This window comes from Cynoglossus semilaevis, chromosome 7 (genome assembly GCF_000523025.1).
Source record: "Cynoglossus semilaevis isolate Cse_v1.0 chromosome 7, Cse_v1.0, whole genome shotgun sequence".
NCBI lineage: Eukaryota > Metazoa > Chordata > Actinopteri > Pleuronectiformes > Cynoglossidae > Cynoglossus > Cynoglossus semilaevis.
In genome coordinates this window covers 9,734,925-9,758,807 of record NC_024313.1, presented here as the reverse complement: position 1 = coordinate 9,758,807, position 23,883 = coordinate 9,734,925, and the positions used below count along the sequence as shown (strand labels likewise).

At 39.7% G+C, this 23,883-nt stretch overlaps 3 protein-coding genes, 1 long non-coding RNA gene and 1 other non-coding gene across 15 annotated transcripts in view; 4 read left to right on the top strand and 1 right to left on the bottom strand.

The window, feature by feature from the left end:
* Positions 1-2,845, top strand: part of LOC103381098 (uncharacterized) — a 25,335-nt gene extending 22,490 nt beyond the window's left edge. For 9 of the 10 annotated variants that reach the window (XR_001760306.2, XR_003050025.1, XR_001760304.2 and 6 more), the window contains 2 exons: positions 374-492; positions 2,686-2,817. This is a non-coding gene — a long non-coding RNA (uncharacterized LOC103381098). Of the gene's footprint in view, positions 1-373; positions 493-2,685 lie in introns of all 10 variants that reach the window. The other variant, XR_001760303.2, reaches the window with a different exon arrangement.
* The window catches only part of mthfd1l (methylenetetrahydrofolate dehydrogenase (NADP+ dependent) 1 like), a 24,542-nt gene extending 21,161 nt beyond the window's left edge, over positions 1-3,381 (bottom strand). Inside the window, exons 1-6 of the mRNA XM_025056655.1 lie at positions 2,681-3,381; positions 1,630-1,714; positions 1,282-1,332; positions 1,122-1,175; positions 355-479; positions 3-62 (exon numbers count right to left, since the gene is read on the bottom strand). Coding sequence (XP_024912423.1) covers positions 3-62; positions 355-479; positions 1,122-1,175; positions 1,282-1,332; positions 1,630-1,714; positions 2,681-2,907 — 602 coding nt within the window. The 5' untranslated portion in view covers positions 2,908-3,381. The remainder of the gene's footprint in view (positions 1-2; positions 63-354; positions 480-1,121; positions 1,176-1,281; positions 1,333-1,629; positions 1,715-2,680) is intronic.
* Positions 3,382-4,139: 758 nt separating this feature from the next.
* stx11b.1 (syntaxin 11b, tandem duplicate 1) lies at positions 4,140-7,073 on the top strand. Of its 2 annotated transcripts, none has more exons than XM_008313307.3 (3): positions 4,140-4,251; positions 4,898-5,004; positions 5,862-7,073. In XM_008313307.3, exon 3 carries the CDS (start codon positions 5,870-5,872, stop codon positions 6,764-6,766), a length of 897 nt encoding a protein of 298 aa, XP_008311529.1. In that variant the 5' UTR covers positions 4,140-4,251; positions 4,898-5,004; positions 5,862-5,869; the 3' UTR covers positions 6,767-7,073. The 2 variants fall into 2 exon arrangements, with proteins under 2 accessions (XP_008311529.1, XP_008311528.1); XM_008313306.3 differs by having other exon boundaries at positions 4,183-4,251; positions 4,863-5,004.
* An 845-nt stretch (positions 7,074-7,918) lies between these two features.
* Positions 7,919-8,001, top strand: trnal-uaa (transfer RNA leucine (anticodon UAA)). Its single transcript has one exon. It is a non-coding gene; the product is annotated as a tRNA-Leu (tRNA).
* Positions 8,002-19,159: 11,158 nt separating this feature from the next.
* utrn (utrophin) overlaps positions 19,160-23,883 on the top strand; it is a 118,668-nt gene continuing 113,944 nt past the window's right edge. Inside the window, 1 exon segment of the mRNA XM_025056654.1 lies at positions 19,160-19,330. Coding sequence (XP_024912422.1) covers positions 19,246-19,330 — 85 coding nt within the window. The 5' untranslated portion in view covers positions 19,160-19,245.

Genomic DNA, 23,883 nt, shown 5'->3' with positions numbered 1-23,883 from the left:
GTGAGACAAAGCCTCTGCTCAAGTCTCCACGAACCAGGCGCCCCAAATTTAGATCTGTTATGCTGTGGCAGAAATTATTTTTTAGTTATTGGCTAAGCCTAGAACTGCAGTTAACATAATTAATCCTAGTGCTAATTTGGCTGGTCAGTATCACCGTGAGGGCCCATATTAGATTAGATTCTACAAGAAAGGGTCAATTTTTCTTCCATTCTGACAGACATGCGTTACTGATTAACTCAGTTCAGTAGAATTTGTAACTCACATTAAATATGCTTAATAATATTCTGTCTTTTTCTACATGAAATCTTAAAAGATACTGTGGCAATCTATTCCAGACTAAGTTAACTGTTTTACCCATCTACGTCCTTCTCAGGTTTCAGGGTGTCAAGCACACGACTTGTGAGTGAAGCCGGGGGAAGGTGGAGGTAGATGCCGTGCACCCTGGGGTCCTCATTAAGTTTCAACACTTCCTCTATGACCTGAAGACAGAGGGTTGGTAAAATACATCATTAAAATATTACCAAAAAACATTTAACAAATGCAGAAGTAAATCCACAAAAAACTTTTTTAGCTTTAAACCACTTAAAAACTATTAAATTCATCGAAAGAGTGCTGCTGAGTAAAGGGGTGGGGGGGGCATGAATTCCTCCTGGGAGTGGACAAATGGGGGAAGGAGTGGTACTAATGTAAAGCAGGAGACGAATAGAGCGGCAGAGTCGTCCCAGGTCACAGTGATGTAAATCATCCACTGTCAGCTGAGTCAAGCCTCTCGGTCATTCCCAAAGGCTTTCTTTTAGCTCGTATCAACAGTCAACTGCTGAAGACAAAAAAGCCTCCAGCTGTGAGGGCAATGCCCAACACTCTGTTACATGTAGAACATGATCTAAGGAGCACTGGTTTGGAAACACTCAGGAAAAGGAGTCAGTAATGATTTATAGATGTGGAAAATTTGAAAAGTTACAACAAGTACATTTCACAGCACCTACATGTTTACCTGTGTTATTAACAAACCACCACAGGGTGGAGCATCACATGCACTGACATGACAAACAGCTGAAAAACCAGTTTTCACAAAATAAATGTTTAGACAGGAGAGGATAAGAATGTCACTGATATCTTACCTCGTCCTCGCTGCAGTCCTCTGCCAGGCAAATTTGAGTGATGTTCAAACCAAACTGTGTGGAAACAGTACCAAACAAATTATTATCAAAAATTACACTTTTTAGGAAAATAAATATATTACACAGGAGAAACAGAATAGTGAGAAAAAAAACAAAATACCTTTTCTGCCATTTTCTTATTGATCTCCAATAGCTTGTCTTCTTCCCCTGCCTTGGAGATAAAACATATTGCCACATTAAAAAAAAACACACTCTCTAAATATTTGAACACAGGTCTAACAGCTCAAGAAAAAAAAAAAAAAACACACTCCCTAAATATTTGAACACAGGTCTAACATTTAACCTAAAGGGTAAATGCAAACATTTACAAGGGTGACACAGCAGTCAGTTTCACAGTAAACATCATTTAAATGTGTTTTGTTCTTAGGGACAAGATCAAAGACTAGAGAATACACTCAGCTGAAAAGAATACTGTGTTACAGACATAGACAAGCAACTCAACACATACCTGTATAATGGCTAACATGGGTTGGACAGAGCGACTTCTCCTCTGCAGAGCCAACATGGCCTCATTGGTGCTCTCAACTGCTTTCCTGTCAGAGATTGAAACAGTTTAGTATGAATGTGAATACATTTTTAATACCATTTTGTTATCTCCACATTTTCTGTAGGAATGAATTGGGTTGCTATTGGAAAACTCTCTTTACTTTTTTCTTTTACAGACAATATTAAATTCAGAAGAAAACATGAATACATTTTTTTAAACTTGTCATGTAAAATCAACACTATTCTTTATTGTTGTGACTCCAATTCTGCCTTCAGTTTCTCCAGTCAAAAATCTGGAGCATTCACTACTAATAAAATGAAGACACACATTTGTTTTATATATAATCTTTATTTTCAGTTGTGACAGTACATCAACATAGCAGTATAGTCTTCAGCAAGTTAACTGTAGACAATAATGTACATTTGGGACATTACACTGGTTTTACATTAAGAACACATGCAATGTTGACATAAATTGACAATGTTATAGTATATGGTATTAACAACAGTATAAGTAAGGTATCCCTGAAAAAACGGCCTCTGTTAATGACTGACCCAAAACCAATTCTCCACTCAGTAATTCATGGATTTCCTCCCAGTGTTTGGAAAAACTGGGCGACTCACTCCAAGATGTCCTCGTTCAGTGAAAGAGGCCGTTTACACTTTAGGTGCACCACAGGGTAATAACCGTGTTAATTAACGTTTCAGCATCACTTCTAAACGTTCTCATCTGTGGATACGAGCACATTGGGCATAGACTGCCTGGTAACCAGACAGGGAAGTTACATCAGCAGCCTGAAACCCACTGATGAATCAAGCGCACGTGAAAAACTGGCGACTTTCCAATAAAGCCTTAAAGTCGGTAAAAGTATCGGAAGTAACAGTTAACCTCTTTAAGCTACCACTTCTTCAAAAAATACATTAATAAAGCATAGCAAATGACGTAAAGCAATCTAATGGTTTTGGTTTGTTTATTTAAAAAACAAAATTTAATAAATTATGTTTGGTCTTACTTCAGAACTGTGTCACAGTCCAAATCATCATCCTTCCAGAACTTTATCCCGGAGTTGACCGCTATTTTCGGACTGGGACCGCCGCTGGTGGAGGTGCTGGCTTCCCGGAAAACTAACCGGTATTTGGCACCAGTGGCCAGCAAGCATCTTCGCGACACACCGCTGACTCTGCTTCCTGGATGTATCCTTATACTGCCATAGGCACTACGGAGCAACGAGAGCTTCATATTATTTTAGCTTGTGTCAGGATCAGATCAGACTTTCTGTATATTCTTGAGGTAGTGATCGGTGGCTCCAACCTCCTGCGGGAGGGACAATAAGAAAGTTGTGATGGTGGCGGATGTCCAGGTCAGCGGAGGTACGGTGTGTTCTGGGACTGTTGGAAATGTAAGCACTGTGCGTCGCGCGCAGTTTTTATCGACACCTTTTACAGACAACTTTTTGGTTTTAATCGCATTCGTCTGGTTTAAAACATTATTGTTTTTTAAAAATGATTCAAAAACCAAAGTGACTGAATGGAGTGGGTGCTTTGGTAATTAAGAAAACCACACTACTTTTAATAGTAGAACGTAAAAATCCGTGGAACACATGAATGCAGCAAGTTTACAAATACTGGCTGGTCAAATAGGTTCATAGAATTTGACCTACATTCATTTTTGGACGATTTAGCTGTTTTTATTTTCGCACACATTAACTCAATAGGTTATGCGCGTATGGTAACTTTTGTAGAATATTTTATTATTTTATTTGTAGTACTAATTTTTTTTTGTTTTATTGTTTGATTGTATTTGTGTGTAATCTTTCGTAAGTTTCTTCTTTGTTTGTCTTATCAGACGTATCAGACGAACGTCTGATAAACTGTCTAAGGCTTACTAAAGAAAATCTGAAACCCGGCTGGAAGTGTAAAGTTGAGAGAAGCCCTCAGAGGTCAAAGGATCAAGGGTCATAGAATGTGCTGACAAATGTGCAGCGTAACATTCTGGGAGCAGAGTTTCTGCTTGACCAGTCCAACACGTGAGCAAGGGTTTGTATTTGTAGAAGGAGCTTCTAAATTATTAAAAGCAAACAAACGTATATTGGACATACAATCAGAGTAGTTAATTCATAGCAAGTTTACAGTTAATAATTACAATAGAAGTATTGAATCACATAAAGACTTTTAACTAACTGCAGTTGCAAAATAAAGTGTAACTGAATGGCATGTAAATATAAATCGTTATTCCGCACACATACAGTATGTATGTATAAAACATGCCTATTTTTAGACGTATTGTTAGCATCTTCTGGTGGTCAAGTTAGGTATTGTGGTTTTATATAGTAAAAATAAAGAAGGTGATATAATAGAAGGGGAAAGAGGTATGTTTTGGTTGCATACAAAGCAAAAATAATTTAATTGGACTGTATTCACAGAAGCAAAGCGTCAGTAAATAATTTATTACATTTTGGAGAACAGACAAATCCACTTAGCGTTGATCGTGTGCCTTCAAAACCACACGGTGGTAGTTGAACCAGTTGGGCGTGGCTAATGAATTCATGACGTCATTTCCCCTCGTCATTTTCATCACCACCAGGTATCGTCACCATTGAAACTCTTACTGTTTATTCAAACATTTTGTTTTTGATTGATAGTTACGGCTTACAAAACACAATGAGTAAATACTTTATATAAATAAAATCCAGCATGTGTTACAATAGGAAAATATAAAATACAAATTATTGAAACATCAAAGAAATTACCACAAAGTTCAAGGCCTGGCTAAAACAGTTAATGGTCAAATTTAGTTGAATTAACTTTAGTTAAACTAACTAACAAACTACAGAAACACATTTATTGTTTCATTTAAATTCCGACAGATTGAAGGTTAAAAAAAAGTACAATTTTGTTTTCTACAGCGACATCGTTTTTGTCTTTTTTGTTGTTGTTTTTGTCTACATTTAACATGAAATCACTTGAATGTTATTCTTTGAAGATAATCACGTATGTCGTGCAAGTTTAAATTAGGCTTTTACGCACGCACATCATCTTTTTACTACTGACGCACCGGAGACACATCGTCGGTGCGAGGCCAAACTGACCGGGCCTCATTCCTGAAGTCACATCATGATGACATTCACGTGGCAGTGGCACAACCCCGTCACCTCCAACAAAACCACCGTACGACTTTACTTCTCTGCTCTAAAGATAGCCGAAACTGCGCCCTTTGTTTTCGCTCCCAGTCCGGAGCAGTCGACCTCAAATCTGGTGATGGTGCTGTGGCACCGTGCAGTGGACAGCACACACTGAAGGACAGCGTTTGATTGTTGTGGACACCAGAACCAGAAAGGTAAAAAAAAGAATACTTGCTCTTTACATTTGATTAAGTTAAAGAAAATATTATTTTAGTTATTCACCTTTTTTTTTCAATTTTGCTTGAAGCTTTTGAATGATTTTTATCAAGTTATGGATGGACAGATCATATTTATGTAATTTGTTAAATTTGCCAAATTTACAATCGCTAAAATATAATATTAGACAAAGCAGCTGCAGATGTTTAGAGGTTAGGTTCTGGGATAGTTTTTTTTGTATTCGTATGACTGTCACATTAAAGTCTGGTTTGTCAGAATAAATCATTCTGATTATTAAATCCAGTTCATTTCAACATGCTAAATTAACTGCAGACCCCCTCCAGATATTTACATTTTTACATTTGATTTAAACCATAAAAGAAAACTTAATTCCTCAAGATAAGACAAAAATTTACATTTTTACATTTGATTTAAACCTAAAAAGAAAACTCAATTCCTCAAGATAAGACAAAATCCAATCTCCCATGAAATGTGTTCAGGTGCTTGATGTAACATTGAAAATACTTTTATTTTTAATTAAAAAGTTTGTAATGTGCACTATTAGCCACACTTTATGGAACGAATGTGTGAGAAAAGACGTCAGACAAATCATAAGTTAAAGGAAACTAGTTTGGTGAGCAGCAACACCTCACAGTGTTCTTTGAAGAACCTGTTGGGCCGGTGATGGTTACTGGGTGGTTCGACACTAAAGGAAGAAGGAAAACATTGTCATTGTCTCCTAAACGAAGGAATGTATGTGTTTAAACATGTCATTTGTAGATACATTAGCAGCATTTCTGACTTGGTTGTGGTGCCACACTCCTGTACCTAATCCATTCCTTTGACCTGTTCTCAGCCTTCACCATGAGGGACAGACTCAGCCACCTACAGGAAGTGTCCAGTGGACCTATGGAGCAGATGGAGTATGCAGAGTCTACGTCCGACTCTCTTAGTAATGTGGACCTGGAGGAGGACGAACTGCAACATGAGGCTGTTGTTTATGACAACAGCCCCGCTCTGACAGAAATCTTCTCCCAATCACAAGACATCCACAAGGAGGTCCAACTCATCCGTCTGGAGGTTAAAAGGCTACGCGAGCAGAACTCTCGTATGTTCCACGGCGCAACCACAATGAGCACCATCAAAAGAGACTCAAACGCCATTGGGGCCGATATAAAATCCCGGGCTGAGAATGTTTTAGGCCAGCTGCGAGACATGGACAGCACGGCCCACAAGTTAGAGGAAACGCACGGTTCCAATTCCCCCGTCACACGTATTGCTAGAACCCAGTTTGCTTGCCTCAGTAATGGTTTCCGTGACGCCATGTTTGACTATAATGAAACTGAGATGACCCACAGGGAGAACTGTAAAATCCAGATCCAAAGGCAGATGGAGATAGTGGGGCGAGAGGTGAGCGGGGAGGAGGTGGAGGAGATGATTGAGGCTGGCCAGTGGAACATCTTTACTGACAACATTGTGACTGAAGGTAAAACTGCCAAGTCGGCTCTCACGCAGATTGAGAAACGTCACCAAGAGTTGTTGGATCTGGAGAGCCGTATCAAAGGCATACATGAGATTTTCCTGGACATAGCGCTGCTGGTGGAGGAGCAGGGGTCCATGCTGACCTCCATCCAAACCAACGTTCAGAAAACAGATGAATACATACAGGATTGTCTGGTCAAACTGGGCAGAGCCAAGCGTCATGACAAGAACAACCCATTCAGGAAGATGTTTTGCAGCTGTTTCCCATGTGTTGATTAAAAAAACAGACAAAGTTGAAGGGTTGAAGAATGTGCTCCAGTTTAATATGTAATATTTAATGATGTATTTAAGACAAGTATCTTTCTGTAAAGAACCTCCAAATAAATTGATGAAACTATGGAACGGTGTGACATGTTTTAACTGCATTTTTTTTTTTTTGGAGGGGTTTGCAAAAACAAAAATGTCCATGGAATATCTTTATAAAGTTGTCCAAAAATATTGTGAACTTATATAAAAAATTCAGAAAGTTTCATGAAAATATGTATTTCACTGCCTTGTATATTCACAATAAAAAAGCCACACAGTACAAGAGGAAAAACCCTTTTCTACAACTGTGTCCTTGTCTACCATGTTGGAGAAGTAGCCAACCATTTTAGGATACGTATCACCCTTTCTATGAAAATCAGAACACCAGGATATGTATGAGAAAAATGGGAGTAATTGTATTTTTTACATTGAAGGTTTAATGTTACCAGCTATCTAAAATAAAAGATTACGTTGAGATAATATAATGTTAATTGCATTTTTAATCAAGCATTTTCGTAAAAGTAAAGTTAAATCAATGTGTCCTCTGTTCTGTCATATTTGATCACGTGTTGACTTTAGGGTGCATTGTGTGATTTTTTAAAAACTACTAAATATAACAGAAATTAAAATGCAATACATAAAATAAATGTTTTGTCTTCTGGCATGTATGCATGATAAAATCGTCCACACAACGTCATTCGGAATGTGTGTTAGTCAATGAAGTTTATTCGTAGACATACTTCCTGTGCTGCAAACATTCCGCAGCTGCACCTCTTTTGCTTTCACTGTTAGATACAAGCGGGAGATGCATGTGGCAGTAGACTTCGCTGGCGAATCCTATCAGATAAGTTACCATGAGGTTTATTTATTTCTTAATAATAAGCAGTGGTACATTCTTCTAAAGTTGCACAATTACGATGTGCAACTAATGACGACCGGAAGTCGTTACGTTAGCTAAACTAATGACAGTTGGCGGCAGTTGAATTACCATGTCCCGATCGATCCTGCTTAAAAAGCTATGTTGTTGTTAGCGTTTTAGCTGCACCGTTGATAGAAATCAGAACAAAAACGTGATATAAGTGCTCTTATCTTTAAAAAACAGAGTACCGTCGGTACTGAACGTCAACCAGGATGGCCGAGTGGTTAAGGCGTTGGACTTAAGATCCAATGGACATATGTCCGCGTGGGTTCGAACCCCACTCCTGGTAATTCTTTTGAACATTGTATCGTTTCTCAATAAATATTCCTCACAGATAAAATGACATGTATTTGCTCTGTAAAGGAGGAATTAAGCAATGCAACTCACATTTATTTTCATTGCTCATTATGAACAATCAAGCTCAATAAGCTTTCGTTGCCTAAACATTTACAATGTGTTGCTGTCCCCATATCACAATTTTTATACAAAAAAAATCACCAAATTATTATAATTATTGTTATTGTTGTTCTTCTTTTTCTCCCGCACACCGCGAATGCTGCGTTTATCTGTCATGATGATTGCCGAACACTTGTAGCGTGCAGCTGGTTGTGCTGGCCAGTAGACGGCGATATTCTGTGGAAAATAATAGCATTTGCTATTATTAAGGTTTATTTTACATAAAACCTGACAAAATAACCTGACAAACCTGACACAAATTTAATAAATTTAAACAAAGTGACAACATATTAATATTATTGTGTTGGGCCACGTCTAGTTATTTTTTGTGTTATTGCCAACAATCTGAAAGGACTGTTCCGTGCTCTTCTGTGCATTATCGGTCGGTAGGTTTTAGTTCGATTCTTTTACTGGTAGCTTGCAAGTGAAGCGTTGTAGTACAATAAAGGCTGAGCTTCAAATTCACAACTTTGATGTAGTTGCACTTTTTGGACAGAAGAGGGCACCGAAAGCCCTTATTAAGGTCTATTGAACACCCACACATGCGCCTCTGTAAAAGTAATATTAAAGGAGTGCTGCCAAATGACTCGCCGATCTTTGGTCATGGCCATCTCATGGAAAATGTTGTAAACAGAAACAAAATGGAAAATTATATTTATTTATTTTTTCAACAAAATTTCTGGATCAAAGCCCTGAAAAAGCTGATTTTCTCATTTTATGCATAATTGTCAGTAAATATGGTCGTGCATGTCCACATTAGAGTTCCTGAGTTCATTACCTCTTCTATATTATCCACCAAACAAATAAACTGTCACTTGATAGGCGTCTGAAGCCAAAGAGAGCACTAATTTGTGAAACTGAGCTTTGTGTATGAGCTGTGTAAGAAAGCATCCACAAAAGAAGACTGACAACTGAGACGAGGGAGGGTTTAAGGATGAACGCTTACAATAGAAGATCAACATCTCTGCATCCACAAGGGCCCTGAGATGCCTCCCAAAAAGCCTGCATCTTTTATTCAGTGGACTTAGATCCAGGAAAGAGTTCTTTTTGTAGGTCAACATGTCTAAAGACCATGATACCATTGTACAATTAATCTGAAGACATTGATGTTTATAATTTCTGCTGATTTTATTTCTATGTATGGCTGCATTTACATGATTAAGTGTTCTATTTAATAATCATGTTGATGAAAACTACCGCAATAAATAAAACATTAAAAAAACACTTGCCTTGAAACTATTATTTGTATCGTTAAAATAATTTTGTTCCCATCAAAATGAGAACATTGCATTTCAATTAAATCTGATGTGGTACACCTTAAACTTAAAATTAAATCTGATGTGGTACACCTTAAACTCTTTTTATTTTAATGATGTTTGTGAAAGCAAATTTGCTGTCTATGGTGTTTTACAAAAAGCAAATTTGCTGTCTATGGTGTTTTTGTTTTGTTTAACCAAATATTCCCCCTTAATTTCCACTTAAGTTGCCAGGAACCACTTGACTAAATATAATGGTGTTGCCTTAAAAGTGGAAATGTTTGAAAAGGCGCCATGTACGTGAACACTACAGTTCAGTAAATTCAACCATCAGAGTTTAGTGTTTTATTTTGTTTCCCTTTGGGAATCGCTTGGTTACGTCACGTGACGTTCACCGCGCCATGTTTCCATGTCCGCGTCAGGAAAACTTTTACAGCCAGAGGCAACAGAGCGAGTCTGGCGTTAAGTTAGCTCGAGTTGACATTATACATCCGTAAAAGGCATTTACAAATAAACAGCCGTTAAGGCTTTCTGTCGTAGGCAAGTATATGTCAGCATTAATGTAGTACGTTTCTAGAGCTTAATGAATAAAATGTCTATAGCAATTAGTATCAATTGTTTCTGTTACTCCTGGTAGTCCAAACGATTAACAAGTTTTACTTATACAGTCCAATGCTTTTATTTTGAAAGAAAAAGATATGCATTTCCGTTTTCTTACGCTGACTACGGAGTAATTGACAGTGGTGAGAGCATCGGGGATAAGGAGTGAACAAGCAACAGGAACAAAGTTGTGGGACCTTGAGTTCGCAGCTCTGCGGTGTGGAAATGCAATAACCACCAGGAGATAATTCATTGTCTTCTTCAAACCTTGACCTGGATGTGACTTTGCTTTTCCTTTTTGCCGGAGCAGAAAGGCGATCGTTAAAGCCTTTCGTTTTTGGCTCATCGTGGAAGACTGGATGCGCTTCGGCACGGGTGTCTGTAGTCAGCCAATGAATTTAAAAAGAGTGGACGATACGTCGTTAAAATGCCTTAAACTAATTGGAATTATGCACTTATGAACTTTTCAACAGCATTTTCTACGTTTGAAGTTTATTTTCTATATTCTACTCGTCGTGGACACCGTGTGAGGGCAGCACGTCTCCTGACTGCTTCGCTGACAGCAGAGGTGAGTTAAATGTTAATCATGGTGCGTTTTGAGGCAAAAATTAAAATGGGAATTTTTGCCGGTGACGTCAGTTTTTAACATTAAACCCATACAAATTTAATTTAGCCAGTTGCATAGTTTCAGACCAGATCGTTTTGAAATTAAAACATTCTTTAAATACTTTGCGATACGATCTTTATCACAACAAAGCCTGTCTGATTGTTACCTCTTCTGGTCACTCCTGGTTTGGCCGCTGTTTTTATGACACGAAAGAGATGAGCCTGTTTCTGAGGCTCTGGTTCAAGATGGGATTAAAAATTGAATTCCGAGGTTATGGGTTATGGGGTTTGAAAACTTTTGCATCCATAGACCCATAAATGGGTTGCAGTAGAGTAAATTTAAATATTTTCCTGGATTTTTGTAGCTTGACAAGATGCAGTCCTAGTGATGTTGAACTGTTTGTTTTGTCTGTATGCATAAGCATTTTGAAAATGTGCACAGACCTGGGGGAATGCACGGGCAAACGGTTCAGATACACCACTGACAGACAGACAGCAGTCATTTCTATTTTTTGCTAATGTTATTGTGTCATAAAATTATTGGGGATTTTAATAACAAGACTGGTTTTAATGAGAAAGAACTGGATGAGCCTGGGTTAGAGTTAGATGAAAGACCTGAGCTGTGGTTTAGGGTGTTTAGGGTGATCTTAAGGTTAGACCTTCAGCAGCTTTGGATTGGGTTAGGCAGTGTGGCTTTGGTTGGGCTGCACAAATGAATGGATGTCAATGCAGTACCTACTGTATACTAACAAGGAACACAGTGCAACATGTGCATGTGTAATAACACGTTATCAGGACTCTATCCACGGCAATGTTTTGCATTGGTTGTCACAACCAGCCAGTCCTCCACGGTGGGAGAGGAACTGAAAAGTTAAAGGAGACACCAGTGACAAAGATATGACGGCCCATTTGCTTACCTTCACTGTTCGTTTTGGCTCTGGCCTCATCCCTTGATAAAACTGCACAAGTCCATTCAAGGCAAAACCAAACTATTAATAGAAGGGAACGCGGCCGGGCTTTTCAATGGAAAGTATACTTTAAAAAAAGATCACACAAGCTCTTGGAGTGTGTACCAGTAAAGAGAGATTGCGATTTGTGTTTAAAGCTAACAGAAGTGATTACACATGTCCTGTCCTAAGGTAAAGGAAACAACAAGATTAGCACGTACCACATATGCTACTTAACGTCAACAACCATTCCTTTAGGAAATTTCACAGAAGTCGTCTCTTTCAGTCACAACCCAGGCTTGAAGAAGAATACCCTTGTTTTGTGACTGGATAATATTGGTAATAATGTGATTGTACAACCCATTTGGCTCACAGTTCACTTTGGGGTCACAAAATGACGCCTGTTTGAGAAAAGCTTTCTTAATGGAAACAGAAAAGAAAAACGACAACTTTTCTTGTCTGTGCTTCCAGATTGATGCCTTTTTTCTGCGTCTGAACTTTATAAAATTCCACAGCATAATGGCCAGTTGTAACAGCATCAGTTACTCATTATGGGAGTCCTTTTACACATAAATCAATGCCCAAGTTGTCTCCCCGAGGCCATGGTGTGAAACCACGTTAGTTTCTGCCTTTGCTGCTGGAGTGGACATTAGGGTGCAAGTCTCAAACAGCTGTTACAGCTTTAACAGCCTACAGTGTTCCCCACGAAGTGCCAGATCTTCCTGGGTGTTATACGACTGTGTTTTTGGATTTGTATGTGTGGCTCACTGTGATTTTTCCAGTCCATTCTTTTAGGTTAAAGCAGAAAACAAAACAAAAAAACTTTGAGCACTTCCTTCAACAGTGAGACCATGAGACCATTTTCACATTTTAAGAATCAGAATTACTTCACTGATCCCCAGGGGAAAATGGTTTTTAAACGTTTCATTTCAACTGGGACCTGGTTTTCTGTCTTTTCCACATCGGTTCTTTAGAACCTCACTTCTTTTTGTGTTCATTTTGAAATTCTTTTAAAGCTCTCAGATATCTTTTTCTGAGTGAACTACGTCAGTAACAGACTGTCGTGGTTGTACACTTTGCCTTTTAGTATAGTAGTATAAAGATACATGGTTTGCAAATCAACCTCAGTGAACAAAAAATAACATACAAATTCAAAATTAGTTGCTAGATTTCAAAAAGTAATTGAGGAGTTGTAGCTCTTCCTTATATTTATTTTATTTCCCTGCAACTTTAGAAAAGACTTTAGACGAAGTTTGGACAAAATGTCCGTGGTCATGTTTTGGAGAATAATTTGGTCAGTTTGCAACATTAGTCTTTACAGAAGGTTATTGTACAGTGTATTGAATGTCAAAGTAAACCCGGGGAACCTTGTGTTTGCACTGTGAAGCTTAGAAATGGAACTGTACCTCAGCAGGTTACTCCTTCATACTCCAAGGTTAAGGTGCATTTATAGAATTAATAAAATGCTGAGTCTGCCATTTACAGTTTAAGGACTTACTCTTTTCTCACAGGTGCAGCACGGAGGCTCCTCACTGCGTGTCAAGAGGCCCGACTCTGTGTTACACAGTCACAACTCGTCTTGCTCGTTGGATTAATTGGCAACCATGGCATCCCAAAGAGACACCGCAGAGGGAGGAGGCAACCAAGAGTTTAATGACATCATCAGATGCAGATCTGGTACGTTTGCACTTCAAATCACACATGTTAAATTTAAGGCTCGTATTATTTACCAGAGATGACCAACATGGACACAGAAAATGGCTAAAAAATAGTGAATGTGGAGGTCTGGGAATAAAGTGCTCCACTTGGTTTCGTCTGCCTGCCAAAACCCCAGCAGTGAGGTGCTAGAGAAGCTTAGACCCTAAAGATCCTCGATCATAGAGACTATTTACTATCAAACATGTTTACATATGAGAAAGCCAGACTGATAGTGTCCACCCAATCCCTCCATCATTTCCATATCTTTGCTGTGTCTCTCCTTCTGTCTGCTGTGTCAGAAAATACCATGCAGAAGTGTGTGGATTTTATTTGTCCGGCTTCTGTCCCTTTGCCAGTTTTCCTCACCCACCCAGAAGATTTTGTGCTGGGAATTCCACCAGGCTTGTGCAGTTTGTAATTTACAATGCTTGTCTCAAACCACAATGCTTTTCTTACAGAGATTCAGGTTGCCCTAGCAACCCCTGAAAGCAGTGTTTTCTTTTATGGCAAAGAGAAGGAAAATATAGCGTGTAGCTTAGCTGCGGGCCGTATCCTCAACAGTCTCTAATCTCCATGATGTGCATGGATCTTTATGGTGTAACGATGAAGTGAGGTGAGGTGAGGTGTTGTACAAATAAAATGTCCCGATGATAAAGTTCTCAGAGAGGTCCACTGCACGGGCTGAAGCATGCATTGTGGGAGATGACGGACAGGCAGGTGTGTGTGTGTGTGTGTGTTTGTATGTTTGTCTAGTGAGCAGGTGGAAGGATGTTGTCACAGCTGATGGTGCTCTTGTATAAGTACCTTCTCTGCTGGGAGAGAGTGAGCTCGACTGGTGATGAAATGATTGGTCAAGTGTGCCGTGATTTATCCTTTACAATGATCCAGAGATGGGAACATGTGTATAAAACCCTGACAAAGTCAACTCCACATCATATCACATTTAATGATTGAGGCATTTAACAAAATCCTCCAAATCAATCAGAGCAGCTGGAATCAAACGTGTACGGTCTGTCTCACAGAGACACAGCTCTGACTTGACTCTGAGTCTGAACCAACAGTATTTGTGCTTGGATCGTCACTCGACGCCCTGAAGGCCTGACTTACCTGTCCTGTCGCTGCACTTTCCCCTCCCCCTCCCGTCCATTACAGAGTGCAGACAAATACGAAAGGTCAAATATCATCCACAGAGTTACAGGCTGTTGTTTAACGGCCATTACACAATAATGGCCACTCACCTGACCTTTCCACCCGCACTCTGTTTATTTGTCAACTGAGTGCTCCTTCACAACACGTCTGCAGCTCCTGTTACCGTCCTTTATTTCTCTTCTAACATTTTCGTAATCAAGTTAATTCATCAATTTAAATTTTGAAAATATAAGCGCTGTCTTAGATCTTTTTGACTTACCCTCCTAATACTGCTGGAGTGCTCATGCTTCTTTCCCAGAACTGGGAATGCTGTGAGAGTGGAGGGAGCTTTAAACAAAAAAAAGATACATATTTTATATCTTTAGTTGTTAATTCTGATATAAGTTTCACCCAGAATTCACCCAAAACTCTGAATGTCTTTTACCATTACTGCCAATGGTCCCTGGGTAAAAGACATGATTATAAAAATAAGGACTTTAAACAGATTAACTTTATGTCTCTGTAAACACTGGAATTCCAGCCCCAGTGATGCTGTAACACACACTGCAGACACATGACTCGTCGCCCTTTATGTGTCTGTAGTTCAAAAGTAATAACCTTTTCAAACGGGCACAGATCACCTGTCCCAGCTTTACCTGTTCAGCAAAAACACAGGATTGTCTGCTTCCTCTCTATCATGGGTGTGACTTGAGACATAATGACAAAAGTTTTGCCTTCTTTTGTTTTGTTCTTCTCTTCTTTCTTGAGAAGACAATAGGAATGTGAGCGTCACCAAATCTGAGGGTGTGGAGGGTGTTGGTTGTCAACATATGACTGGCTCAGCTGCATGTCACAGATCCCTAATTCCCTCAGATTTCTTTTTTTTTTTCCTCCAGCAGAGTAGACCTAATGCTTGGAAATATTTCAGCTGCCACACTCGTACATGTGTTTGGAAAGCTGACAGGATTACTTGTTCCCAAAGACGTTGATTAAACATCGAGGTTTTTACGAGTGGGTTCTCCTCCTTCAAGCTGTCACTGGGTGCAGTGGCTTGCATTTTATGCAAATACATAATAGTGGGCATGCATCTGCATGTGCGGGTGACATTGAACACAAATGGAAAACAAAGGAGCTTTCAGTCTGGCCGCCCTTTCTTTCTGAGGTGTCCTGACCCAAATGTGTGTGTTGTTGCCTCCTTGCCGCCGGCGCTTTAGGTTCAGATTGTTGAATGAAGTTACAGTGAGAGAGAGTTCTCATGTCTGTGTTTCAGGTCCAAGGACAGGACATGTCCACTGGGTATGCAGCTGTGTGTCTTCAACCCAGCATATATACACAGTTTGTGTGTGTGTGTGTGTGTGTGCGTCTTGTTGAGAGTTGCTGGATTTGGCTGCCTGGGAAGTGGGAGGAAACCAGCTATCAAACTGCAGCTAGAAAATCTTGGAATAGAAACACTGGTCATGACTTCTCCCCTGGGTGTGGTTGTGTGTGGGACCCAGCCTCTTTGGTCCATGTACAAGTGTGTGTGCTGCGAGCACACAGCACACAGACACCCCACCCAGACCATGTGACATGATGCAAACTCTGTTGGAGGAGGCTAGAAAATGATCAGTGTCGCCGGAGCTTGTGGCTGTCGAAGGTATACTAAACAATCCCAGCCCTGTGGAAGTCCAACTTTTCCCAAAGCTGCCTTTCCCCGTTCAACCCCCCCACCTCCCCCCTGCACTCTCTCCTTATAGCTCATTAGTGTTTCCAGCCTGTGTTGCCCAATCTACCTTCTGACCTCTTGCATGGCAGGATTTTAAAAACTAAATAAATGGACTGAGGCCCAGCTAGAGCTCAGATTTACACTTGAAGACTTCATTGTACGTTAATGAGATCAGTCAGGGGTGGAACACAGAGTTTATATGACATATTTATTAGGCTCATCCCAATACTGTTCTTTCCAAACTCGACGGTGTTTTCACTTGTCATTGCAGAATCCATTCACAGATGCTTCTATAGGCTGGGTTTCAATAAATAAACAATGAACGGGAAGACAGAGTTATATAGGTGGCACAGCTCTGGGGGCTTATAGTGTGACATGCAGTGTGTGTGTGTGAGAGAGAGAGAGAGAGAGAGAGAGCGAGAGAGCGCTAAAAGCTTTGGACCAGTTTAACTTTCTTCCCATTAACAGAAGAAAGGAAAACAAACAAATGTTTTCAGGTACAAGTATTTGAATAAAGTACCAGTATTGGTATTATGTGTCTCTAATATTTGTGGATTTTACTACCATGAACCAATGAGAGATCTGTAATCCACCTTGAACACACACCTGGGTCTGGTGCTGGATCATTCCCTGAAGATTAAATCATGCAAATAAGAGGGAATACACGGCATCTTGGCAGGTACTGGGACGAGACTGGAACTCTGCACTGGCTGATATTCAACTGGGAAGAGGGCTGGTGATGATAAGGAGGAAAAAAACATTCCTACTTGATTAACTTATGCTGAAAAAAAACTGTAATTGTCTAAACTTTTCAAAATTGTGAGGTTTTTAGAAGCCAAAATGTAGCATGTCTGGTCAACGTTGTTGTTGTTCCATGTTTCCATGTAGAAAATCACTGGATGTGGGTTTTAAATTTCAAGTTGTATGAAGTTGCCATGATGTTGAAGTTTGATTCACAGTGAACAAGACTATTTCTACTATTATTTCGATTCACAGTGAACAAGACTATTTCTACAACAGGACAGTGGGAAAACATTATCCAAAACACGTGCAGTTTTTACATCTATAGTTTAATAATTAGAGCTCCTTACTTACAACAGACAGCTCCTCCAAAGCTTGGCTAGGCTAAGCTAACACCTCTGTGTTGCCTCTTCTTCTTCAGGCTTTAAAGGCAATATTTTGTCCTTTGAGTCACTTTACTGCCATCTACTGGTTCTGTCCCACTGACACGTTTTCATCCTAAAAGTCCTGTTTTTGTGCAGTAAGTAAAGGACTAGGAAAACAAAGGGTGGCGTCCCTGCTGATAAACTAAACTTCCTGTGACCAAATTCATTTCAAACAAACAGTTGCCGTGGTCCAGCCCAACAATTTGCTCAGAGTGTCATCTGAACTGAGCCAGAACCGTGGTAAGAAGTGAAAAAAACACTCCAGTCACTTCTTCCAACCATTAGTCAGACATAGAATTTGGGTTGAGGAACCATCATAGCATGTAACTGTGTGTGTGTGTGTGTGTGTGTGTGTGTGGTTTTTTTTTAATAAGCTCAATGATGGATACTGTTAAGTGTGTTTGAAAAGACAGAATGACAGACTGAGGACGCCTGTCCTTCAGTTCCAGCTGAGTGGAAAGTCCCTTCTAGTTTCTTACTCCAGGACCAGCCTCACCCAGACAGTGAGAGCAGCTGCTGCCACTCTCCCTGAGAGGAAGTGGATTTGAGTCACTCAGACACTGAAGACTGGTCACAAGTGAACCATGCTGCGATTCCTCCTTCACTTCCTGTCTGTCGAGGAAAGGAAGAGAGAAAACAAAACACAGGAAAATTAAACTTTCTCCCTTTGTGTTTTCCTTTCCCACTTTCACTGCAACCTTGTCCTTTTGTCCCCGTATTTCATCCTCTCTGTGGGAATAGTGTTTACCTACTGCACAGTTGTTTACTCCTTGTACCAGTGCACTTGACCAAAGACCTACCATCATGACCAGGACTCACGTCACCTTGTTGGATCCTGAATGTTCTGTAAGACACCTCTGTTGAGCAGAGAATTTTGAATTGTTCTCTGTCTTTTCATTAAATTATAACTTACTGTAAGTCTCAGTACGGTCCATAGAACAGTTTTAAATGTTTACATTATTATTTATTATATTATGTATTATTTATTGAAAATATATAATTATTATATTACAGAGAACGTTAAAAGTGAATTACTAGACATGTTTTGGTTACTACTAAAACTCATGAATTTAAATAGCTCATAATTTAGGTAATACTGTTTTATGTCTATGCTATTATTGGATCTATGTTTCATTCTATGTCATTGTCGTTCACGCAACTTCCTTTTTAGTTTACTTTCAGTTTTAATCTTGAATTAAAATGAAAACTGAAGTCAACCAAACTAACGAGGCTGATAACGGGGGTTACTTTCATGTAAACGTCACATTAGAGAAGTTGGCGTGTGTATGCTGAAGGTCAGTGGGCGTCATGTTTACCTGCTTTCAGTTTCTGCAGTGTGGAAGAGTGAGAGCTGTTGTCTCTGACATTACTTTGTGTTTTCAAGAAGGAAGCAGCTGTTATGTACAGAAAAGACTTCCTGTCTCTCTGTCCTTTACACACACACACTCACAGACACACCTGTCACAATTTTTTAAGGAGAAGGCCCTGTTCTTGTACCCTGGTGAATATATAAATAATAATAATAATAATAAAATGATCTGTAAAAAAAATAAACAAATGAATTCCCTTAGCTCCTAGAAGTGTAGGTGATGCTGCCCCCTGCCTGCTTTTCACCTCTTTTGCAAAGAGATGAACGATGTTAACACAGTGTTTAATGTTGGGGGAAAAACATGTCAGGAGATTAATTTGAGCTGCCACTAAAACCCCACGAAGAAGAGAGCTGTGTTTTCTCACCCTCCTGCTGACGGGTCAGTCTGTGATGGTGTCATGTCAGAGCAGCTGACCCCTCCACCTCAAATAAACCACCAGTGCCGTCACACCTCTACTTCCTCTTTCTCTCTTCTCAGCATCTGTCAATCCCCCCCCACCACCACCACCACCACCACCACCTTTGTCTTCCTGTTCCGGATTAGCTGTTGTTACTTCATTCGTTCTCTGTTGTTTTTTTTGTCAAAATTCGTTTATTTCATCATGAATTTGAGTAATAAGTGGGTGTCCTGGAGAAAGCGGAACATTTTTAAAAGGAAAAGAAAACATGAAAACACTGGTGATGTAGGTGAGTGGACGAGTGCAGCTGTGGCGGTGTAAACGCAGAAGTCTGAGAACTGTTACACAAACTGCTCCACCGCTGAACCTGAAAGATTTAAATGATGCAGCATCTGATTATCTTCAATATTGTCCCTGTGTTAGTAATGTTCTTTATTATGACGTATTATAGAGGGTTGGTTTCTAGAAGTTCTAGATGTTCTCAAATAAATGTCATAGTTGTTAACATTTAAAAAGACCTTTAAAATATATCCTTATTTTTGTCATTGAAGTTGACCTTTAGATATTTTAGAAACGTTTGCACTGAAGAACATATACACGTTTGTATGTGCTGTCAATTGAAGGAAATGGAAGTTGGCAAAAATCAGTATCGGCTTAAGTTGAACTGTGCATCTGTAATAGTAATTGGAAAACTGTTCAAAATTGATGATTTTTTTGATGATGTGTTTATGGGTGAATCACATATATACATATGTGCATATTAGTAGTTGTTCTTGTTTCTGCTCATTCCCAAGTATTCTGTTGGATACCGTTCTGACAACTACAGAACGACAGAACATAAACCCACGGCCCTCCTTCACCACGCCGGCCTGTGTTGTGTCTGTTAGCACGCAGATCGTAGCCTGATAACCTTTTCTTTGTCTCCTGTTTTTTTCCTCATCATGTGCTGGGTTGCGTTGTGTCCTGTTGCACGCAGGGACGGTGGCGAACACTGTTTATCTGTGCTCATCCTCTATCTCACAGTGCATTGTCATTCCCCAATCCAACCCCTGGCTTGCCCTGTCCTGTTCTGCCCCCATTCTGGCTTCCTTTCATTGGCACTGTCCCTCTCTCTCTCTCTCTCTCTCCCCCCCTCTCTCTCCTGATACTCACTCTCTCTCCCTCCTTGTTGCGTTCGTCTGATCCTGCCTCTCTGGCTGGTCAAGGAGTAAGGAAGGCAGAGGAGAGAGCAGGAGAGGGAGGCAGGAATGTCAAACTCACCCGGCTGCTGCTGATAGCTCTGGACTATCTCTTCCAAACTTTTTTTTTTCTTTCTTCAATTTTGCTGCTCATTTGGGTCAGGACTGTGGAGGTCGACAGTGAACGATGGCAGAGTTTGTGCTCAAACTGAGAGGTAGGGACTTTGACAGGTGTGTGACACATGGGTTAGTGACACCGTGTGTACTGCAGGTGGCATTAACCTGCAGTGGAGTCGCACTGTTCACTGCTGGGTGTGTTAATTGGTCTCGTGCAGACACATCAGGTTGTCCTTGTATTTTTAGTAGTATTTAGTAGTATTATAGTATAGGTTAGAGTTATGGTCGTGTACTGATACACACCACATAAGTTGTGTAGATTAGGACGGTTGTTGTCACGTAGTGTTGTGATTGCGATGATTGTTGGAAGGTAATATAATTTGTAAATATTGTTTTTTAACATCTGAAATAGTAGTTCCAACGTTCCAGTTGTTAAAACTCTACAAAACAACAAGGTTTTTTATACGGTTGTGACTGAAAGTTAAATATTTCTGTTTTGTTGGAAAAACTTTCCAGATGAAAGCACACTAAAATGGGACAAATCATGTAATTATAGGTTGAAATGATAATTATCACTTTCCTCTACGTCTCCTTGGCTGTAGGATAAAAAAAGCACCAAACAGTGGTTCGATTGTCTTGTCAGAAATGACTCCTATTATGATTGAGGCCAGTTCAGTCAACTTTGATTTACTTTCCTTCTCTTTCTTCACCCTCCTCAAATTCCTCTTCACCAGCCACAGCAGTGATTTACAGTTTGCTTGTTGCACCTCTGCCTTGTGAAGAAACACAGTTCACAGTTCATCAGCGCATTCTGACTTATTCAGATTCCAGCAGCCCTCGCCTGCACCGTGTGTTTAACTCTGACTTCACAAAAACCTGCACAAAAAAACTTTTTGTTTTCTTTTTCTTGTTCTTTAAATCTGCTAAGGGAGGGAATGTAGGTTAATCTTTTTGGACGCTTTGCAAGTATTCCTCACAAATTCCTAGATCGCAGTGAGGGAATAGTGTCAACAAGGCTTTTCTGACTGGGACAAGCTCAGACAAGGGACCGGTGCTGGGAGAAGGGAGGGAACATGTGGGAAAATGATAGGAATTCTGTGCATTCTTCTCTTCCTACCGCCTGAAAGTTAGCATACATTCAACTGTTAAAAGGTGAAATGTGTTTGTGTCAAGGACGCGAGGAAACGACAGCCCGAGTTAGAGTAAAGTGATTGTAAATAGTTGTCAAGGACGCGAGGAAACGACAGCCCTAGTTAGAGTAAAGTGATTGTAAATAGTTGTTATTAGAGCATTTGTCGTGAGGCGTTGTGTTTGAGGGCGTTACGACGGCTAAGAGAATCCTATAAGCCGTGGGCAGTGCTGTGCTGACAGACATGACAGCCAACAGCTGAGCCTCATACCAAAACTTCAAGGTGAAGTTCACAAAGGAAAAGCTTCACGGCGGTTTTTATGATCAGGTTTTAATGTTTAACATACACGTGCGTCTGAGAAATCTGGAAACAAATGGTAATCAACCGTGTATATACATATATATATATAAATGTATATATATATATGTATATATATATGTGTATATATATATATATATATATATACGCTGCATTATTGTGATGCTGAGCTTTTTCAGTGTTATGTTATGTGATGTGTGTTCATAAAGTGACCTTGTTATTTCCACGATGTTTTCAGACTTCATGTTTAGAGCGTATGTTTTGCACAAACCAACACAAAGTGCTGGGGAATTTCTGACTTCCTGTTCTCAAATAGCGAGGCTAAAGTGAAAACGTCAACTATTTATTTATCCATACAAACTGAACATACTTTATATATATACACAGTATACGTTTAGGTGCTGATTAAATGCATGTAGCTGCAGGGCAGAATATGATTCAATTCTAGAATTATATTTATATTTATATTTTTCACGTTTTAATTGGTTGTCAGTTGTGATCTACTGGTTGATCGTAATCCAAAAATTGGGCACCCGTGTTTTAAACTCTGTATCCTAACATAAAACGACAAAGACCACATAGATATTCAACACATGAAGTAAACTTAACATTTAAGATTGTCCTTGTCAGATAACTAATATACCAGGTCAATACAAAACTTCCTTCTGGACACTTGGCTCTATGTCTCTCTCTCTCTCTCTCTTTCTCTCTTTCTCTCTCTTCCCCAGCTTCCATTAGTCTTGTGTACTGCGGTGGTGGATGTTTGATTTTCACCTCAGCTCCTCCCCCCTCCACTGTGAGGTCACTTGTTCTCTCTACCTGAGGGTCACAGAAATGCACCAGGGACCAGAGCTGTATATTTTATGTCTCTGCTCTGTGTTTACTCTGAGGAATATTTGTGTTTTTATAATTATTTTTTGACTGACTGTCATGTTTTATGGTTTGTGTTGTGGTGGTTTGTTTCTCATGTCCTGCAGCGCTGTCGTTTCTATAAATGTGGGTGAGCATTAGGTTAAAACCTCTGGTTTTTGGACAGGGGAAATTCTGCACTTATTTTGAAACATACAAACTCTAGTTGTCTTCCTGTTGTACCAGTGTGTGTGTGTGTGTGTGTGTGTGTGTGTGTGTGTGTGTGTATTACAGCATGTACAGAGCACATGTTTGTTGACTGAGCTGTGGGGCGATACCAGAGGGATTTCATTTCCTGTGGTAATCACTACTCTCTGTTTGGTTGATGAGGAAGAGAAACTTTTTTGTTTCTCAGCACGTTTACTGTACATGACTCTGCACCGTCCTCATGTCTCTGTGTGTGTGTGTGTGTGTGTGTGTGTGTGTCTCTGAGCGTGTGCCGCTCCAATCATGTGGAATATGATACGTGATTATCCAATGGAGGCAGGAGGAGTGGGGGAGTGTTTGTTCTGCTAACAAATGTGTTGGCGACTCTTGTCCGGTTGTGTTGCTTTATCTCTGCGTCATGTGACTAGTTGACCAGACCACACTGTTGTCAAGGCATTAGTCTGACAACATGGCAGTCTGGTCAACTGTGAACGTACATGCTGTTTTTGTCCATTACGTTCTGACTAATTATTCCGCTATAAATAAATGATCCACTTTGATATTTTTCCAAAACAATGATTAATAACAGTTTAAACACACATAGCAACAATAAAGTGGTTGAAATATCATTGCACTTGCAATGATATTTTGAGCACATTTTTAACCAAAAAGCTCCTTCTAACTCATATGGTGTTATGATATATCCATACTTATACTTAATATTTAGTTTGTGACTATAAACATTTATATAAATATTGTTGAGTATTAGACATCTCCTCTGTGTCAAACACACAAACAAATCTGTGATAATGCGTTTTCTTAGAAAACGATATTGTCATAATAACTGTTATTGAAGCGCACAGACACAAAAGGCCGCAGCTTTTTTGAGAGAACTATAATTTTGTTGGCTCGGCGTTACCATTATAGTGATATAAATGTTATAACAATTACTGTATGACATTCTTTGTTTCAACAGAACCACAGCTTAAACATGTGGCTGGATGTAAACAGTAAACCAAACAGGGAAAGTGACACGAGGGACC

Bases quoted from the DNA above. Each gene is read 5' to 3' on its own strand.
- stx11b.1 (XM_008313307.3), top strand. From the start codon at position 5,870: ATGAGGGACAGACTCAGCCACCTACAGGAAGTGTCCAGTGGACCTATG.